The sequence below is a fragment of the Somniosus microcephalus genome, chromosome 15 (genome assembly GCF_052327205.1).
Source record: "Somniosus microcephalus isolate GS21.2 chromosome 15, FLI_Smic_1.0, whole genome shotgun sequence".
NCBI classification, from domain to species: Eukaryota; Metazoa; Chordata; class Chondrichthyes; order Squaliformes; family Somniosidae; genus Somniosus; species Somniosus microcephalus.
This window is the reverse complement of record NC_141001.1, coordinates 28,798,558-28,819,849: the sequence shown is the minus strand read 5'-3', so window position 1 is coordinate 28,819,849 and position 21,292 is coordinate 28,798,558. Positions and strand designations below refer to the sequence as shown.

The window sequence follows — 21,292 nt, the reverse complement described above, 5'->3', positions numbered from 1 at the left end:
AATCCTTCCACACTGCTCTATTTACACTCTACACAAGGACATTGGTGTTATTTCGGTTCAGGAAAAGGCCGTTCCCTCTGTATATCTGGCCCATGTTCCAAACTCCCTTCAATACCCCAAGCATTGATGCGCACAGTGATCACATTTGCAGTAAGTGTTGGCTGCTCGAGGAATTCCGGCTCCGTGTTGAAGAGCTGGAGTCAGAGCTTCAAACACTGAGACACATCAGGGAGGGGGAGAGTTACCTGGACTCTGTGTTTCAGGAGGTAGTCACACCAATTAGATTAATTAATTCAGATGTAGTCCGTGGCCAGGGACAGGATGGTGTGACTAGAAGTGAGGCAGGTACGGGGATCCAGGAGGTAGTGTTGGAGGAGCCGCAGCCCTTGCTCTTGTCCAACAGGTTTGAGGCTCTTACTCCCTGTGAGGATGGGAACGGGGACTGCGGGGAGGATGAGCAACCCGGCCACAGCACCGTGGAGCGGGGGGCCATTCAAGTGGGGGGAGATAAAAGAAATGTTGTAGTGGTAGGGGATAGTATCGTTAGGGGGATAGATAGAGTTCTTTGCAGCCGAGAGCGAGAGTCCCGAAGGCTGTGTTGCCTGCCCGGTGCCAGGGTTAAGGACATCTCCTCTGGACTGGAGAGAAACTTGGAGTGGGAGGGGGAGGATCCAGTTGTCGTGGTCCATGTTGGTACCAACGACATAGATAGGACAAGGAAGGAGGTTCTGCTGAGGGAGTTTGAGCAGCTAGGGGCCAAATTAAAAAGCAGAACCACAAGGGTAATAATCTCTGGATTACTACCTGAGCCACGTGCAAATTTGGCTAGGGTAAATAAAATTAGTGAGTTAAATGCGTGGCTCAAAGCCTGGTGTGGGAGAAATGGGTTTTGCTTCCTGGGACACTGGCATCAGTACTGGGACAGGAGAGAGCTGTTCCGTTGGGACGGACTTCACTTGGCCAGTGCTGGGACTAGAGTCCTGGCGAATCGAATAACTAGGGCTGTAGAGAGGGCTTTAAACTAATTAATGGGGGGGAGGTTTTAAGAGAGCGAAAAATAAAAATGACAGCGGAGAAGGCAATAGAGCAAGGTAGCAGTGGGGGAATTAAAAACCAGAGCGTGTCAGGAATGTATAATGATAAAGGTAAAGTAGTAAAAGGGGTAAAAGCAGGAATAAATTGTCAGAAAACATATTTGAAAGTTCTTTATCTGAATGCACGCAGCATTCGTAACAAAATTGACGAGTTGACGGTACAAATAACTACACATGGGTATGATCTGGTGGCCATTACGGAAACATGGCTGCAAGATAATCATGACTGGGAACTAAACATACAAGGGTATTTGACAATTAGGAAGGACAGACAGGAAGGAAAGGGAGGTGGGGTTGCTATGTTAATCAAGGATGGAATCACTGCAATAGTTAGAAATGTTATTGGGTCAAAGGATCAGGATAGTGAAATAGTTTGGGTGGAGATAAGGAATAAGGGGAAAAAGTCACTAGTGGGCGTAGTCTATAGGCCTCCTAACAGTTGCAACTCTGTCGGTCAGAGTATAAATCAGGAAATAGTTGGGGCTTGTAATAAGGGAACAGCTATAATCATGGGGGATTTTAACTTTCATATTGACTGGACTAATCAAATTGGGCATGGCAGCCTTGAGGAAGAGTTCATAGTGTGTATTAGGGACGGGTTCCTTGAGCAGTATGTAACTGAACCAACCAGGGAGCAGGCAATCTTAGATCTGGTCCTGTGTAATGAGACAGGATTAATAAAAAAATGTCCTAGTAAAGGATCCCCTTGGAATGACTGACCATAATATGGTTGAATTCCAAATTCAGTTTGAGGGTGAGAGAGTTGGATCTCAAACCAGCACACTGAGCTTAAATAAAGGAGACTATGAAGGCATGAGAGTAGAATTGACTAAAGTGGACTGGGAAAACAGATTAAAGTGTAAGACGGTACAAGAGCAGTGGTCTACATTCAAGGAGATATTTCATATCTTTCAAGATAAATATATTCCACTGAGGAAAAAGGGGAGTAAAAGAAAAGACAGCCATCCGTGGCTTAGTAAAGTAATAAAGGATAGTATCCGAATGAAAACAAGGGCATATAAAGTAGCCAAATCTAGTGGGAGGATAGAAGATTGGGAAGCATTTAAAAGCCAGCAAACAATAACTAAAAGATTAATTAAGAAAGGGAAGATAGATTATGAAAGTAAACTAGCAAAAAATATAAAAACAGATAGCAAGAGTTTCTACAGCTATATAAAAAGAAAAAGGATGGCTAAAGTGAACGTTGGTCCCTTAGAGGATGGGACCAGGAAACTAGTGGTGGGGAACATGGAGATGGCAAAGACGCTGAACAAATATTTTGTATCAGTCTTTACAGTAGAGGACACTAAAAATATCCCAACACTGGACAAACAGGGGGCAATGGGGGGGGGGGGGGGAGGAGCTAAAGACGATTAAAATCACTAAGGAGATGGTACTCAGTAAAATAATGGGACTTAAGGCGGATAAATCCCCCGGACCTGATGGCCTATATCCTAGGGTCTTGAGAGAAGTGGCGGTAGGGATTGTGGATGCATTGGTGATTATTTTTCAGAACTCCCTGGACTCAGGAAAGGTCCCGGCAGATTGGAAAACTGCTAATGTAACACCCTTATTTAAGAAGGGAAGTAGACAAAAAGCTGGAAACTATAGACCAGTTAGCCTAACATCTGTGGTTGGCAAAATGTTGGAGTCCATTATTAAGGAAATAGTAGCGTTTGGATAAACATAATTTAATAGGACAGAGTCAGCATGGTTTTATGAAGGGGAAGTCATGTTTGACAAATTTGCTCAAATTCTTTGAGGATGTAACATACAGGGTGGATAAAGGGGAACCAGTGGATGTAGTGTATTTGGACTTCCAAAAGGCATTTGACAAGGTTCCACACAAAAGATTACTGATCAAGATAAGAAATCACGGGATTGGGGGTAATATACTGGCATGGGTGGAAGATTGGCTATCTAACAGAAAACAAAAAGAGTTGGGATAAGTGGTTTGTTCTCGGGCTGGCAATCAGTAACTAGTGGTGTTCTGCAGGGGTCAGTGCTGGGACCCCAACTCTTTACAATCTATATTAACGATTTGGAGGAAGGGACCGAGTGCAACATATCCAAGTTTGCCGACGATACAAAGATGGGAGGGAAAGCAGTGAGTGAGGAGGACATAAAAAACCTGCAAAAGGACATAGACAGGCTAAGTGAGTGGGCAGAGATTTGGCAGATGCAATATAATGTTGGAAAGTGTGAGGTTATGCACTTTGGCAGAAAAAAAATCAAAGAGCAAGTTATTATCTAAATGGAGAGAAACTGCAAAGTGCTACAGTACAAAGGGATCTGGTGCATGAAACACAAAAAGTTAGTATGCAGGTGCAGCAGGTGATCAGGAAGGCCAATGGAATCTTGGCTTTTATTGCAAGGGGGATGGAGTATAAAAACAGGGAAGTCTTGCTGCAGTTATACAGGGTGTTGGTGAGGCCACACCTGGAATACTGCGTGCAGTTTTGGTTTCCATATTTAAGAAAAGATATACTTGCTCTCGAGGCGGTTCAGAGAAGGTTCACTCGGTTGATTCCGGAGCTGAGGGGGTTGACGTATGAGGAAAGGTTGAGTAGGTTGGGACTCTACTCATTGGAGTTCAGAAGAATGAGAGGCGATCTTATCGAAACATATAAGATTGTGAGGGGGCTTGATCGGGTGGATGCGGTGAGGGTGTTTCCACTGATGGGTGAGACTAGAACTAAGGGGCATAATCTAAGAATAAGGGGCTGCCCTTTCAAAACTGAGATGAGGAGAAACTTCTTCACTCAGAGGGTAGTAAATCTATGGAATTTGCTACCCCAGAGAGCTGTGGAAGCTGCAACATTAAATAAATTTAAAACGGAGATAGACAGTTTCCTAGCAGATAAGGGAATTAGGGGTTACGGGGAGAGGGCAGGGAAGTGGACGTGAGTCTAGATTCGGATCAGCCATGATCCTATTGAAAGGCGGAGCAGGCCCGAGGGGCCGTATGGCCTACTCCTGCTCCTACTTCTTATGTTCTTATGTAAGCATGTGAACCTTTCCCTCCTGCATCAGCCTCATAGCCACACATTGACTGCTCTAACCCTCCTCTTAACATGCCCAGTGCGTGGTATAGGAAGTACGCTGGAGGTTCACACTCTTCAGGTCATTCTTCAATCTAGTAGAATCATAGAATCATACAGCACAGAAGGCCTTTCACCCCATCATACCTGTGCCGGCTCTCTGAAAGAGCCATCCAATTAGTCACACTCCCCTGCTCTTTCCCCACAGCCCTGCACATTTTTCCTTTTTGAAGTAAAGATCCAATTCCCTTCTGAAAGTTACTGCTGAATCTGTTTCCACCACCCTTTCCGGTAGTGCATTTCAGATCATAACAACTCACTGCGTAAAAATTATTCTCCTCATCTCCGCCCGGCTTTTTTACCAATTATTTCAAATCTGAGTCCTCTGTTTACTAACCCTCCTGTTAATTGAAACAGTTTCTCCCTATCTACTCATTTCAAACCCCCCGAGTTTTACTTTTCAATTGAGCTTCATTTTGTTAAAATAAAATAATTGGTAAAGAGATATAAATAAAATATTTTGCCGGGATAACAATGTTAAAGTCTAAATTCAACGACAATAATCTTTTACAGTTCCAAACAATCGCAGATGTGTGATCTGGCCACGAGAGGGCAGTATTAACCAATGGAAAATAAAATCAGTCCTGATTTTACAGTCACCAAAAATTGTCAAGTTCCTTTAAAGTTTCAATTTAAATTTGATCATCATGATTGCCCCATCCCACCCAACTGTGCACGTTTGTGTGCACGCGCAATGGAAATGATAACGCTTCCTATCTTAACCAAGGGTGTATTTTGTTATATTAAGAAATTTGCCTGAATGGCTAGGACTGACAGTGCAGAAAACCATGGTTGAAAACCAGTAGGACAGAAGTAGTTAAAAGTTTATAGATTTGTAGGAGTAAGGGAAAAGCGAGGGAGGGAATGAGTTCCACATCTGGAGGGCCTGCGAAAGAATGAGCCAGAGCAGGAGATTGTGCAATGAGTCTTGATTTCACTACAGTGAGGATATAAAGAGGAAGAGTTTGTGGGAAGGCGTATTTACTGCTTTGGAGGAACAAAAGCGGAAAGTTCAGAGAAGCACCGACCATAATACTAATAATAAAACAGAGAGGAAGCTTGTGACAGAGTGAGAAAGAGCGCAGAGATGAGACATGGATTGCTCTCAGAGGACAATGCATATTGTGTAGGTTAAGAAAATTCTGAAAATAACTTAATTACATGGAGATTTCCAAAATAGCAATTTAGCTTCTTTTTTTAAACATTGATGAAGTCTCACATTTTTCTTAAGTAGGTTATGAAAGGAGTCCTTAATGGTGTAATTTCCATTCACTGTGACCAGTTGAGTCAAGGGCATAACCAGCAATGCAGGCGGATGCCCACTCATTATTTACAGGGCTATAATTAGCCACATGTTGCTAATGGCTAACGTATTGGACAACACTGTGCTATAGTTCTGTTCTGACGAAGGGTCATCGACCTGAAACGTTAGCTCTATTTCTCTCTCCACAGATGCTGCCTGACCTGCTGAGTATTTCCAGCACTTTGTTTTTATTACTGTCCTATAGGTCTATATAGGCGCAATATCTAAAGGTGGACACAATGGGCCACCTGAGCTCTCACGGTGCTTCTCTGAGTGCCAGTATTACTTCGCTAAAACAAAGGGAGGGGGATTTACAGAGCCGCTGTACACACGTTAACCCTTACACTCTACTCTAGCCTCTGCCAAACAGCTGCCGATACTCACCAGCATTTTTGCGACACAGTTTTGCTCCCCGGTGTAACAGAAGTCTCCAGAAACGTTGGTCTCAAACCAGATGTGATCACCGTACTGCGCATTCTCCTAAGAAACATAACACGACAGGAAACAGATTAGCTCAACGACCGATCAAGACACTCACCAAATTCATCTGTGCCCTTTGAAATGTGCATTTGGTGATGCTGGGGAGCGGAGGGGAGGGGCAGTAAAGTCCGTTACAAGGTGCCTCAGTGGCCCCGAGTTCAGGGAGAGAAAGGTCTGCCAGAGTTGCCGTTCCTGATCGCCATCCAGCATGCTTGGGTGGGTATTGGGGGAGGACAAGACAGGGCTTGATTGAGATCCCCAATATTCACAGCCAAATTGCCCGCAGCCATTCACAGTCAAAGACACGTGTCTGAATGATGGTCACTTTGGTGAGGCAGCCATCGGGGTGTCAACGTATTTCAGGGTTCATTTTTGTGAGGATAAAGCTCCCACCCTCTTTTCCTTGGCCTTCCAGCACCACACAGGCTTGTTCCCAGGTCTCTGCCAATGCTGCTCTGAAACTGGGCACTATCGAACTCCCCATTTCATGAATGACCGGTATTTTTGTGGGAAGGGGTTTATGTCCCCAGGCTGCTGCCTCCAGTTAATTTACATGGCGATTAAATTTCCCCGCCGCAGTGTGCTGCCCCCACTCCATGACATCACACGACCACCGCTGCAGAGAGATGCGGCCGCGTGGAGCTCAGTCGGGAGGGGGCTGGAGATTTTCGGAATCGTGGGTGCTGACATTCTGGAGGGGGTCTGGTTTGGGGTGATCTCAGTTTTTGAGGGGGGGGGGGCTCTGAAATCTAAGGACTCGGTATTCGGGGGGTGGGAGGCTCAGCATTCACCCCTCCTTCGATGGAAAAGGACCCTGGGATGGCAATGAACTGGGAAACCCAATGAACAGAAAATAGAACTGAAATCACACCCTGCTGGCTGGGCTCCAGAATTAGGCACGATCCCAGGTGAGAAAGAGGAAAAAAAAGGAACACTGCTGAAGATACAGCCAATCCTAGGGTATTTGGCTCATCTGGCTTACTGTACATGTAATGACCATTTTGAAAATAGGAACACCTGCATCCAAGTCCCTTAGGTGTTCCTAACTTCCAGGTTTCACTGCAATTCGTTAGAGCTGGGTTACCCCCACTACCAATGTAACGGCAAAGCTCAGCCAGTTTACCAATAACTTCTTGCGTTAATGTCGCACTCCTCACATAAAAGAACATCTCTTACACGGACAAGATAACGCTGGGAAGCAGAGGAGGAGCTTCGGGGCAGGGAGAGGCTGAGGGTACAGTCACTTTGTGTTAGACTGTTATCAGTCATTAATTTGGCTTTTGCCATCACTCATTGACTGAGAAATGCATTGCTCATTATCTCGAACTGGACACAAAAAGCAAATGTCACAGTAGGTTGGAGTTTGTTTGTGGCCTGTGAATAGAAGTCCTATTCGCCTCGGTTCCTCTCTGAACATTCGCCCTCCTGGAGCTCTGTAATGAGGCAATAGCGACCATTTTAAGCCATAGACCGAAACTTCTCATTACAAACAAAGCAGCTCCAACAGAGCGCTGTGTGCTGTACCACAGAATTTAAGTTTTTAGTTAAGCCAGGAAGGACTAACTCACCTAAATTGCTCATCGCTGTATCCGGAATGGCTTCAAACTACTTGCACATAAATTAAAGCATTAACCTCAGAGCAGGGACTAAAAAGCAAACTGAATTTGTCCGATTCCCAGTAATTTCTGACAGGACTGCAATGATTTAATCTCTGTGTAAAGTGACACTGTAGTGGTGCAGGGGCAGCAGCTGGGCTGATGTTGGGAAGGTGGCAGAAATGTACAGTACTCGACCGTAATGTAAGAAAGAAATAAAGAACTCGCATTTATGTAGCACCTTTCATGACCTCCAAAGCATTTTACAGCCAATGAAGTACTTTTTGAAGTGCAGTCACTGTTGTAATGTAGGAAACGCAGCAGCCAATTTGCGCACAGCAAGCTCCCACAAACAGCAATGAGATAAATGACCAGATAATCAGTTTTAGTGATGTTGGTTGAGAGGTAAGTATTGGCCAGGGCACCGGGGAGAACTTCCCTGCTCTTCTTTTAATGGTGCCATGGGATCTTTTACGTCCACCTGAGAGAGCAGGTGTTGGTTTAACGTCTCATCCAAAAGACGGCGCCTCCGACAGTGCCGCACTCCATCAGTACCGCACTGGAGTGTCAGCCGAGACTGTGCTCAAATCTCTGGAGTGGGGCTTGAAACCACAACCTTCTGACTCTGCGGAGAGCGCTACCAACTGAGCCACAGCTGACAAACAAGAGTAGAAATCAATACTGTACTTCACATCAGTTTCCACCCTCGTTCCTCTACCTTGGCTCCAGGTACAGTTGTGTTTCACGACACTGTTAGTAATTCATGACGTAGTGAACTGGTGACACGAGCTGTCCTGGGATTGATGGCTGTTATTATTGGACCACTGAAACACTGATCTTTTTAGCATAGTTCGACACTGCAATCTTAGCCAAAAGACTCTGCTCTTCTTCAGGAAGATGAATACATGAAATAGCTGGTTTAAAAAAAAAAATTTGCTTTTCAAAAATAAAATAAAAATTTCCCCTGCTCTCTCAGAAGAGGAAGCACCAACCTCAAACTGACACTGACGCAGCCCCCAGAACAGCAAGTGAGGCATGGCTTCCTGCTGGTCTCTGATTAATACGATAAATTTAAAAATAGACCTAAATAATGAAATAACGCACTTGCACCATCCGATCCAGACAAACGCACATAACCCACTCTGAGAAATCCTGTGTACGGATCACAACAATGTCGAGGGTAGCAGTCCTACCCATACCCAGGAAAGTGTGATCAATCAGGAACTTTCCTCTCTGACCCCCAGTTCAAACCTTGTGCTGCTATTGGGTTAACAGTTAAAAGACTCTTCATTTCACCAGAAACTATTATTGTGGGACTGACATCCCAGAGTGATTATGTTCAGAGTAATGGGTATCTGAATTATGGAATTCTAAATAATGGGAGTGAATGGGAGGGGGTTTGGTACAGTGGGATTGTATACAATGGGAGGGGGTTTGGTACAGTGGGATTGTATACAATGGGAGGGGGTTTGATACAGTGGGATTGTATACAATGGGAGGGGGTTTGGTACAGTGGGATTGTATACAATGGGAGGGGGTTTGATACAGTGGGATTGTATACAATGGGAGGGGGTTTGATACAGTGGGATTGTATACAATGGGAGGGGGTTTGATACAGTGGGATTGTATACAATGGGAGGGGGTTTGGTACAGTGGGATTGTATACAATGGGAGGGGGTTTGGTACAGTGGGATTGTATACAATGGGAGGGGCTTTGGTACAGTGGGATTGTATACAAAGGGAGTGAATGGGAAAGCCTTTAGTCTGTTGGAATGACAACGTACTCACCGTCCAATCTACAGTGCTGCGTACTTCACGATCTGAATCGTGCCGAAGTGCAGCGCTCGGGTTCGGTTGAGCCACCAGGTGCTGAAGTCCAGATTTAGCGATAGCTTTTCTGAAATAAATGAAAGAGAACAGTGTTGTTGCCTGGTCTCAATTTTTCATCTACTAGTTAAGCAATGTAGACCCTTTTATAGACAGCAGCAATGAAACACAACCTTTCCAAACTCTCAAATACATGGCGACCTCACGTGTAACACCTTTTAACTCAGGGGTGAATTCCAACAATCCCCGTGTCAGACACTGTTCATTATAATACTGATTTCCCATAATCTCGGATGTAACAGAGATAATAGAGGTCATTTTAACCTAACTCTCAGGGCAGGAAACCAACGGGATTGAGTGAAGCGCCGGTTTTACACTCAGCCCAATAAATAAGAAATAGAGCAGGAGTCGGCCAATCAGCCCCTCGAGCCTGCTCCACCATTCAATAAGATCATGGCTGATCCAATCTTGGCCTCAATACCACTTTCCCGCTCTCTCCCCATACCCCTTGACTCCTTTGTAGGTCAAATGTCTGTCAATCTCAGCCTTGAACATATTCAATGACTCCGCCTCCACAGCTCTCTGGGGTAGGGAATTCACGACCCTCAGAAGAAATTTCTCCTCATCTCTGTCTTAAATGGGCGACCCCTTATTCTGAAACTATGCCCCCTAGTTCTAGATACCCCCACTAGGGAAAACATCCTCAGCATCCACCCTGTCAATGCCCCTCAGAATCTTCTATGTTTCAATAAGATCCCCTCTCATTCTTCTAAACGCCAATGAATATAGGCCCAACCTGCTCAACCTTTCGTAATACATCAACCCCTTCATCCCAGCAATCAACCTAGTGAACTTTCTCTGACCTGCCTCCAATGCAAGTATATCCTTCCTTAAATATGGAGACCAGAACTGTACACAGTACTCCAGGTGTGGTCTCGCCAGGGCCCTGTAAAGTTGCATCAAAACTTCCCTACTTTTATACTCCATGCCCCTTGCAATAAAGGCCAACATTCCATTAGCCTTCCTAATTACTTGCTGTACCTGCATGCTAACTTTTTGTGTTTCATGTACTAGGACCCCCAGATCCCTTTGTACCACAGCATTGTGTAGTCTCTCTCCATTTAAATAATAATTTGCTTTTTCACTCTTCCTTCTAAAGTGGATAACCTCACATTTTCCCACATTATACTCATCGGCCAAATTTTTGCCCACTCACTTAATCTATCTATATCCATTTGCAGACCCTTTGTGTCCTCCTCACAACTTGCTAACCCACCTAATCTTAGTATCAGCAGCAAATGTGGCTCCAGTACACTCGGTCCCTTCATCCAAGTCATTAATATAGATTGTAAATAGAGACCAATGGAGAGTAAAATCAGGTGGGTTGTAAAACCAGCATTGCACCCGATCCAGTCAGCTTTCCGACAGGCGGGGTAGGTTCAAATTACCCCCAATGGGCTCTCTCCAACATCCTCTTGCATGGGTCAAAAAAGTGGAATAGCTGAATACTCTCCCATGCTCTTCATTCCTATTCCCACTATTGCAAGACATCAAAAATTCCTTTGTGAAATACTTCAATCGCATGAATCCACTTCAAAACTTTAAGCACAATAGTGGGCGGACATTGTAAATTACAGACACGTGTGTGGTCTTCACAGATACAGAAACAAGTGGCTTATTCCTGACGTGTGAGTAATTCACCCCTGAATGCATGTTGTCTTGAATATCACATTTTCCCTTCTCATGCCACTCCCAGTGAGTTGGCTCCTGTACTGAACTGGGGAGTGTTGTTACCACAGGCAACGGGCTCTTTAGTAACAGGTAATGGGCAACCTCGCAACTCCAACAGTGAAATGGACGTTTGATGCCCGGGCCAGAAATCTACAGGAAAACAATTCATACATCTGCCAGAAGAGCAGCCTAAATCGACAGGGACATCACTTTCAGATAATACCATACAGGGAACAGGCACACCTTGTATATAAATAGGCACAGCGGGACATAGTGCATTGTATAGTGGACAAAGGAACACACAATATTCTGTACGTATTATTAGTACAATGGGATACGGGATGTGTACCGCCTAAATATAAATATATGGCTGTGTATACATTTGAAATACAGTACTACCATACATGGTTTGATATAGAACATGAGAAAGATGAAGTACATTCTTAACATAGGAATACAGCACTTTGCATATATTAAAAGTACAGAGACACAGTACATATACCATAGACCATAAAAGAGGCAAATGTCAGTGCTTTCAACATGAAGTGCTTCCGCCATGTAATTAAAGTACAAGATCATTAGAAAGTCCTTGAAGGAGCATTGAAATTTTAGTTTGTTCGCTGTATCCCACAGAACCTGGTATTACAAATTCCCAAACTCAACTGATATCAGTCTTAGGGAGCTGTGGATTGCTTCCTTCCTGATAGTGATGCTAGTAGCTTCCTGCTCAGCCCCCTATTGAATTACATCAAGAATTTTACTTACTGGGGGGAGGATCTTTTTATTGAATGCACTCCCATCTATACCTTGTACACCAGGAAAGCTTCGACTGAACTGGCACGGAGCCTGATTGAGCTTCTGAGAAGAGCGTTTGAGAGAAGTGACGGGGCACACCATATGGAAGGTGTGTAAGGAGGGAAATGTTCTGGAAATCGGGAGATAATGTTCCAGGAAATTGCAAATGGCGAACCCATCAGTGCGAGAGCAGCAGGGGAAAATCCTCTCGTTACAAAATAAAAACCCCTGCATAGCATTTAATGAGTCTGGTTTTAAAATCCCACCATTTCAAGAACAGGGAGATCAATCCATGGATTAAAATAAAGGTCATCATATTCTCACACTGACATTCGCTTTCAAAGAGGTTAGATTATCATTCCAGGTGTCAACTCTCCTTGACCCGCTGGGGTCTAACATGTGACACAGCAAGTCCACCAATTAGAGCACTAGGTTGTGATGCTAATGAATCTCAAACATCCAATTGAGGTAGAATATGATAGGCATCCAGCTATGATACAAGCAGCACTGCCAAATGAATGCAGTACTCGGCCTGTTGCTAGCATTCAAATCATTTCATGTTAAATAGCTACAAAATGTCAGACTGTGTAGTCACCATGTACTGAGCTGCATGACATGCTTAATTGCATCAACACCTAAAATCATAATTTCTCTCACGCACTTTTCTATTGAAACATGTCCCACTTAATTGAACAGCTTTATTTGCATAATCTTTGTATTTGTGAGACTTGACTTTCTAACAACTCCCACTTATTTACCCGAGAGAGTTTGGTCTCCCCATCAAACCAGCACCAATCAAAACACCCACCAATCTGTCAGCACACCCTGCGATCCTCCCTAATATCCCAATCTGTCAGCACACCCTGCTATCCTCACCAATATCCCAATCTGTCAGCACACCCTGCTATCCTCCCCAATATCCCACCAATCTGTCAGCACACCCTGCTATCCTCCCCAATATCCCAATCTGTCAGCACACCCTGCTATCCTCCCCAATATCCCAATCTGTCAGCACACCCTGCTATCCTCCCCAATATCCCACCAATCTGTCAGCACACCCTGCTATCCTCACCAATATCCCAATCTGTCAGCACACCCTGCTATCCTCACCACTATCCCCACCAATCTGTCAGCACACCCTGCTATCCTCCCCACTATCCCACCAATCTGTCAGCACACCCTGCTATCCTCCCCAATATCCCAATCTGTCAGCACACCCTGCTATCCTCCCCAATATTCCAATCTGTCAGCACACCCTGCTATCCTCACCACTATCCCACCAATCTGTCAGCACCCCCTGCTATCCTCACCAATATCCCAATCTGTCAGCACACCCTGCTATCCTCCCCAATATCCCACCGATCTGTCAGCACACCCTGCTATCCTCCTCACTATCCCACCAATCTGTCAGCACACCCTGCTATCCTCCCCAATATCCCACCAATCTGTCAGCACACCCTGCTATCCTCACCAATATCCCAATCTGTCAGCACACCATGCTATCCTCCCCAATATCCCAATCTGTCAGCACACCCTGCTATCCTCCCCAATATCCCAATCTGTCAGCACACCCTGCTATCCTCACCACTATCCCCACCAGTCTGTCAGCACACCCTGCTATCCTCACCAATATCCCCACCAATCTGTTAGCACACCCTGCTATCCTCCCCAATATCCCACCAATCTGTCAGCACACCCTGCTATCCTAACCGAAGTCCTACCCACCATACCCTGCTTTCCTATCCCCAATTTGTAAGATACACCAGCAAAAAAAGTGCAAAGGAAAACAGAGTGAAAGTGCTTGTACTGTCTTCCTCACACTCCTTTAGGAACAGCCCAACAGCAGACAGCCGCCCTCATGACTGCACCCTGGAGGGAGCAGGGAACTCCTCCGGCAGGTGTCATCAGCATGAAATGTGAATCAATGAGAAAGGAGAGAAGGAAGTGGATTCAGGAAGTTTCTGATCTCTTCACTTCTGCAGTCTATTGACTTGGGAGATAACATTAAATTATCTGCTTCAAACATCCTTCTAGCTGCAATACTCTGAATAATGTGCCATTTAAATAAAGGGGAAACTTCAGTCTAATGCACAGGCCCATTGTACAAACTAACTCTCAACACTATCTTTTCACCTACACGATATAAACAGGTTTCAAAGTGAATGCTTTACACTGACCAGGAGTGGTCAGTAACTGCTGTGAACAGATTACTGGTGGCCTTTTGGCACCCGATGATGATGCCACACTGCTCACTCCTGCTGGCTAAATTAAAGGAAAATCATAAATGTCAATACAGGGGAAGGTTTAATTACATTTAATAAATAAGCAGTGGAGAAGGTTCCTGTATATTCATTCTTATCCTATACCCTGGTCATGTTGTTTAATGGGACAATTTGCAGGGCTATGGGGAAGAGCAGGGGGTGTGGGAAGAGTGGGGACTATCTGGACAGCTCTTTCAACGAGTCGGCACAGGCACGATGGGCCAAATGGCCTCCTTCTATGCTGTATCATTCCAGAACCTCAAACCCAAAGTGCCCTGGATTTCGCTGTGATTTTATCGAGCGCCAAGCAGAGTGGCATCATCTGCAACAGGAAGGTCCCCTCCCGCAGCACTTCTGGTGAGCTGACCAAGGGTTACTGCTGGAGCTGTCTCTCCAGAGAACTGCAGGCTGGACTCTTCCACCTTTACAACCAAGGAGGGATGGTGTGTATATTTAGGCAGCTAACCTGGAAAAAGGAGAAAAGAAAAACAAGAACACTCCTCTACTCCCCCACACCCCCCTCACCCCAAATCTCGGTAAGACTCTCCCCATCTCCTCCAAAGACAATTGAGCGGACCACAGGAATACATACGACAGAAAGTTGCTCCAAGCCGTGGGATGTTTAGCCGCGTAGTTCCTGTGCATCAAGCCGAGCGAATTTCTGCGAATGCCATGCCTCCATCGTGGCGGGAGATGATTACAGGAAACCCGCCTGACGTTCAGCGAGGGCTGCCTGTTTCCCACCGACACCACCCGGTACGGCTGTGGTGCGACAGGAGATTTGCAAGCTGCTGCTGGTGCCTGGCACGTGCCAAAGAGGAGGGTGGCGCTAGACCTCCGGCGCTGACTCATCCTCCTGTACCTCCCGTACAATCCGTAGGCCGTTTTCCTGAAGTAGACCGACTCTGCAGGAAGGTGGGAGGAGTTTCGCCTCAAACAGCGAGGGGCCCAGATGGAAGGCTTGGTATAAACGGGCCTGTAACAGAAAGCTGAAGGTCGGAAAGTCTCTGAAATTCTAGATGGCGTGTACATCCCCGTCTCCCAGTCCAGCTCACTCCAACTGCTGCCCGTGGATGAAGAGTTGGACCCTTCTAAGCTGGAGCTCTCGCCCTCTGAATCATCGGGGGTGGCGTTTATCTCCATCCCACAGTCCTCCTTCGCTCCGGCAGCTTCCCCCTCCTCTTCCTCGGTCATCTGAATCAAGCTAGCCAGCAGTATAGAGGGCCCGAGAAGGTAGGTGTCAATCGTTCGCAGATTTGCCCCTCGCTTCCTCTTGACTGCGAATCTAGGGTTGTGGTGTAGGGTGGTGGTGCTGGACCGTCGGCGCGCTGTGCTGCCCTTGGTGTGTCCGCCCCCTGGTCTGGTCAGGTGAAGGGGCAGCACCTGATTCTGGACACTGGACCTGCGCCTCTGCACCAACAACGCTGACGGCATTCCGACGCTTGAACGGCGCCTCACTTTACTGCCGGGCACTACGCCGCTCACACGCCTACCTGTCTGCTGGCAGTGGGTAGGAAACTTGATGCCAGATGTGGCAGATTTAGTCTTTCTAAAATGTCTTTTGAAAAAAGTCTCCATGTTTTTGTTTTGTCTGGGGAGGAGGAGAGGGGCAGGCACGCGTACGGGCAGTGTTTTAAAAAAAATTTTTTTTTTAAAGTTGCAGCTCAGTAGATTTCGTTTATGCGCCGACAGCTGTTAAAGGTAAAGAATGAGGAATAAGAACAGCATTGGATCGAGCTCCCTCCACAACGGTCATCAGAGGGGAGAGAGCGACAAACTAGATGAGACAGTCCTGCAAACCGACAATGCTTCTCACACAGTGAGGTCTGCTGCACGGGTAGCAGATTACTTTAGTGAGAGGATGAACAAGCTGTTAAGCCGCTGAGGAAGCTTTTCAACACAACTGGAATTATAAAAGTTATACACCGAGAGGCTCATAGCAGTGGGAAAAAAAACACGGCCTGGCTTTCACGATCAAATATGCTCTCTGTTCCCCCATTTCCTGCAATAAGTTACCTCTGAGCATTGCTTGTAACCACTGGAGACACAATGAAGAAGGTCGGTACTATTCAGCTGCAAATGGGCCATTGTATCCTGGGCAGTGGGGCTTTTGACTCTTGCTGATCGTTTCAGGCGTGCTGACTTTACTGTGCACTGGTGTCTATTCTCTTCACTAAATCCGATCAGTCAACTCAATTAATTTATCAGGTAATGTGAATTTTCAATGTTTTCTCTAAATCTCCATAGTATATTGTTCTAGATTTAGAGATTAGGCTCATGCTGGAAGGGCTACAGCTGAGTGTTACCGAATGCTGGCCCAGTAAAATGTTGCAGTGTTAGAGCAGAGAAGGTTAAGGGGGGATTTGATAGAGGTGTTCAAAATTATGAAGGGTTTTGATCGAGTAAATAAGGAGAAGCCGTTTCCACTGGCAGGAGGGTTGGTAACCAGAGGACACGGATTTAATATAATTGGCAAAAGAACCAGTGGAGAGATGATAGTCGATTGGAAAGTGGGCTCAGTGTCCTTTACATGTTCTGGAATTTATGTTCTTAATACTTTGGAAGAATTTATATTTGTAATTTTCATAGAAAATCTTTGACTTGAAGGCTGTGCGGCTAACGTCTCACTAGAACGCTTTCTTTGATTAAAGTTAGCTTAAAGAATGTATGCAGAGGCTGATCCCGGAGGTGCAATAGCATAGGCAGTTATCGTAGCTACACTGCTTACGTTGCATGGGGCAAGGCACAGATCCCTTTAGACTGGACACATCAGGCCGGAGCTGACAATATTCAGGTATCGAGTGTGTTTCTGCTCCCTCTGCCTTTCAACAAGTGCTAAATCTGGATTACAGACAAGATGGTAGCACTTTAAAGAGAAGGTGCACCACCGCCTTCTTGGGGCAAGTAGGGATGGGCAATAAATGTGGCTTTGCTCACATCCGAGAACAAATAATTCATTTTTTTTTAAAAGACAACAAGCAGATACAATCTGTTTCTTCAGAGGCAGGGGAAGAAATAAAACGTAGGCGAGCACCTCCTTAAAATGGCAAAGGCTCAGCAACAGGAGATGTGACCATCCTCTCAGTCCAGGAATGGAGCACGATACAGACTGGGTGCGGGCATCGGTAGAAAGCAAAAGGAAACTTAAGATATTTTATCGCATTGTTTTTCTCCAGTATTTCAAAAACGAGACATAATCTTAAAATTAGAGCTAGGCTGTTCAGGATGCAAATCAGGAAGAACTTTTTCACACAAAGGGTAGTAGAAATATGGAATTCTCCCTCCCCAAAAGCTGTGGACGCTGGGTCAATTGTAACTTTCAAGACTGAGGTCGATAGATTTTTATTAGGTAAGGGTATCAAGGGATATGGAGATAAGGCATAAAAATGGAGTAGAGGTACAGATCAGCCATGATCTCATTGAATGGCAGAGAAGGCTCAAGGGGCTGAATATCCTACTCCTATTCCTAATGTTCTTAGGTTCTTAAGTTCAAAGGGCACCAAAAGAAATGTTCTGTCTCAAAGCTAACAATGTTCCTGGGTGTAGTTTGCACATTAAAAAGTAGAACTGAAACCAAGATGTGAGGCGTTAGCTCGAATTGTCCCTGGTACTGTACACAGCTGGAATTTTTCCATGTTGATGCCCAGCATTATCCAGATTCTAGATTGTTCCACCAGTGGTTCAAGATCTGATTTGCCAGTGAAATAGGCCAAGCGATTCTCATGCGTTAACCTCCTTTTTGGTAGTGCGGGTAGTTCACCTCTAAGTGCCAGCAGTAACAACCCAAAGTGCGCCATGTATCAACATACTGTCCATACCCAGACAATACAATGAGTTGGATTCGTGTACTCCAAATACCTTTATGCCTGCACACAGCGTGCTGTGTAATGCTGCCCAGTGCTTCAGTACTCTGCATCATACTGTTTATTGTTGCATGCTTTAGTACTTTTACACCTAACACTACAGTGCATTGCTATGTTTCTTTAGTACTCAGACATGTACATGTGAAGTATTATTTCTATAGCACTTATATGCACACAATAGTACATTGTGCTACTGTGATTCTTTAATACCTTCACACAAACACAAAACATTATGGCAAAAGAACCAGAGAGACGAGGAGAATTTATTTTATGCAACGAGTTATGATGATTTGGAATGCGCTGCCTGAAAGGGTGGTGGAAGCAGATTTAATAGTAGCTTTCAAAAGGGAATTGGATAAATACTTGAAAAAGAAACATTTGCAGAATTATGGGGAAAGAGCAGGGCAGTGGAACTAATTGGTAGCTCTTTCAGACAGCCGGCACGGGCATGATGGGCCGAATGGCCTCCTTCTGTGTTGTATTATTTTACACCTTCTATTACTGCAAGTTTTTTTTTTTTATAAAAGATTTCTTCTGAAAACTCTGAAAATTGTATTTGGCCTGCCAATTGTTAAAATAAAATTCTACTTTAACTGATCAAAATTCTGTGCTCTAATGTCAACGGAGGAGGAATATCATCTATCTCATCTATAAGCCCTCCAAAAATTAGCACACGATGGTGGATTGGATCCCGAGGTTAGAGACAACTGTCAGGGGGAAAAAAATCTGAGGGTTTCAACACTCAAAACTTGAACCCGTCTTTTCCCTTTATCGAAGCAGATGAGATGGCAGTGTAGCTCTGGAATTTTCTGTGTACATTAGTGAGCATGAATTCATCTCTCTACACAAAGACTTAAAGTGACTGGATTTACTCTCACAGAATGAAGGTTATGAGACTGCCCCTTTGGGTGTAAAAAGCTGTAGTATTGACTAATCTTAAACACTAAAATTAAATTATGTTCGACAGGAAGCCTGCTCTTTGGGGTCAGATTGAGCCGTATTCCCAGAGTCCAAGGGTAGCTTAAAAGTCCAGTTAATGACTGTACTGAGAACGTGACGTCCAGTCACACAAACTATTAATTATAAAAGTAAAATATTTGGATGCTGGAAATCTGAAATAAAAACAGAAAATGCTGGAAATAGTTCTGACAAAAGGTTATCAACCTGAAACGTTAACTCTGTTTCTCTCGCCACAGATGCTGCCTGACCTGCTGAGTATTTCCATCATTTTCTGAAACTATTAATTCTAAAACAATCGGTAAAATTCTCCAGTAACTGGCAAAACTCTTCCAATGCCCTCTACAAGAAGAATCTGAAAACAGAATTTGTTCAGTATTTAACTATGAGAAGCTGCAGTGCCAGTTTTATAGCATTCAGACTCCAGACTACATAATCATCAGTATTATTACCCTTAGTGAGCTGATGGTGACTCCACCATTGGGTTGGAGCACAGCCATCCCAACAATAGAGTGGGAAACAAACAGTTTAAACATAATCTACTACTTCGAGTCTCTTTGTGTTCTTTCTGATTGCATCTCCATAAGGTTAGTTTTGTGCTTGCGGATTGGCCTGATGTGTTCCATCAACAGGGCTGTTGACCCAATGGAGCTGGAAGACAAGGCAGAAGCCTAATCGATTTTTTGTCAGCTATCACTACAGCCCTCCCTTCCATAAGAAGAATCTACATTACCAGCGGCCAACAGATTTCACGCAGCAACTTGGATGAGTGCAGCGCCAACAACAGTCAAGAAGCTCGACACCATCCAGGACAAAGCAGCCCGTTTGACTGGCACCCCATCCACCACCTTAAACATTCACTCCCTCCACCACCGGCGTACCATGGCTGCAATGTGTACCATCAACAAGATGCACGGCAGCACCTCGCCAAGGCTTCATCGGCAGCACCTCCCAAACCCACGACTTCTTCCAGTTAGAAGGACAAGGGCAGCAGGCACATGGGAACACCACCACCTCCAATTTCCCCTCCAAGTCACACACCATCCTGACTTAGCAGTATATCGCCGATCCTTCATCGTCGCTGGGTCAAAATCCTGGAACTCCCTCCCTAACAGCACTGTGGGAGTACCTTCACCACACAGACTGCAGCAGTTCAAGGTGGCAGCTCACCACCACCTTCTCAAGGGCAACTAGGGATGGGCAATAAAAGCTGGCCATGCCAGTGACGCTCAGATCCCATAAGTGAATGAAATAAAAACTTGAAGGAGGAGTTACAGACTATGCCCAGTTCAGTTACATTTTAAAATAAAATCACAGTGCGAGAACTGCAGGATCATGACTGACCTGTGCTGAGGCCTATCCCTCATGAAAATCCTGGGACTTAATTTATAAGCAGCCCTGTGACAAATTCACAGAGGTCAGTTGAGGTGTACTCGATTCCAAATTTTTAAATAAACTGTTATCAATGCCACGAGAGATATAGTGGAAGTGTGTTTAAAAGGAAAAAATGGGAGCATTTTGGGGCTGGTTAAGTTCCTGGAGTAGCGTAGTATGGTGTTGGTCACCAGGAGGGGATCACACTTCAATGTTTGCAGTAAAAACAAAAAATGCTGGAAATACTCAACAGGTCACGCCTGACCTGAGTATTTCCAGCATTTTCTGTTTATATTTCAGATTTCCAGTATCTGCAGTATTTTGCTTTTGTTTCAGTGTTTGCAGCTAGCCAAATTGTTTTAAAAATGAGGCTGACCCCTGAAATGAATTGGGGTCAGCGAAAACTGGCAAGTGGGCGTAAATAAGCCACCCCGTTAAACTAACACCGGCAATCCCGAAAATCTAGGCTTTGACCGCCAACAAGTTATTCAACATGAAGGTGCCTACCACTCCCAGCAGGCCTCGCTGGGCAGCAAACAGGAGTGGGGCCCACTTTCTTTCTTTTACCCATTGGGGTGCCAAGACCAACTGTAGCTCCCCGTTGCCGTGGAGGTTCAGGAAAGCTAACGTGGGTCAGATTCCGGCCTGTGTGGCTCAGCTGCTCGCTGGCCACACTCCCGCGGGAGCCTGGCCATAACTTATTAATAATATGAAATAACAACAGAAAATGCTGGAAATACTCAGCAGGCCAGGCAGCATCCGTGGAGAGAGAGTCAGAGTTAACGTTTCAGGTCTGGGACCCTTCATCAGAACTTATCATTGTTTGGTAATTTTACCGCAGGAGTTCAGAGCGCTTCACTGAAAACACGCCGTCTGCAAACCATAAAAGCAAACTCCGCGCTGACATTTAG

At 45.1% G+C, this 21,292-nt stretch overlaps 1 protein-coding gene across 9 annotated transcripts in view; it reads right to left on the bottom strand.

The window, feature by feature from the left end:
- Positions 1-21,292, bottom strand: part of dgkza (diacylglycerol kinase, zeta a) — a 516,902-nt gene that overhangs the window by 304,334 nt on the left and 191,276 nt on the right. For 6 of the 9 annotated variants that reach the window (XM_086007585.1, XM_086007586.1, XM_086007588.1 and 3 more), the window contains exons 2-4: positions 14,780-15,879; positions 9,362-9,470; positions 5,883-5,978 (exon numbers count right to left, since the gene is read on the bottom strand). In XM_086007585.1, coding sequence (XP_085863711.1) covers positions 5,883-5,978; positions 9,362-9,470; positions 14,780-15,765 — 1,191 coding nt within the window. In that variant the 5' untranslated portion in view covers positions 15,766-15,879. The remainder of the gene's footprint in view (positions 1-5,882; positions 5,979-9,361; positions 9,471-14,779; positions 15,880-21,292) is intronic. The other 3 variants (XM_086007591.1, XM_086007594.1, XM_086007592.1) reach the window with 1 other exon arrangement.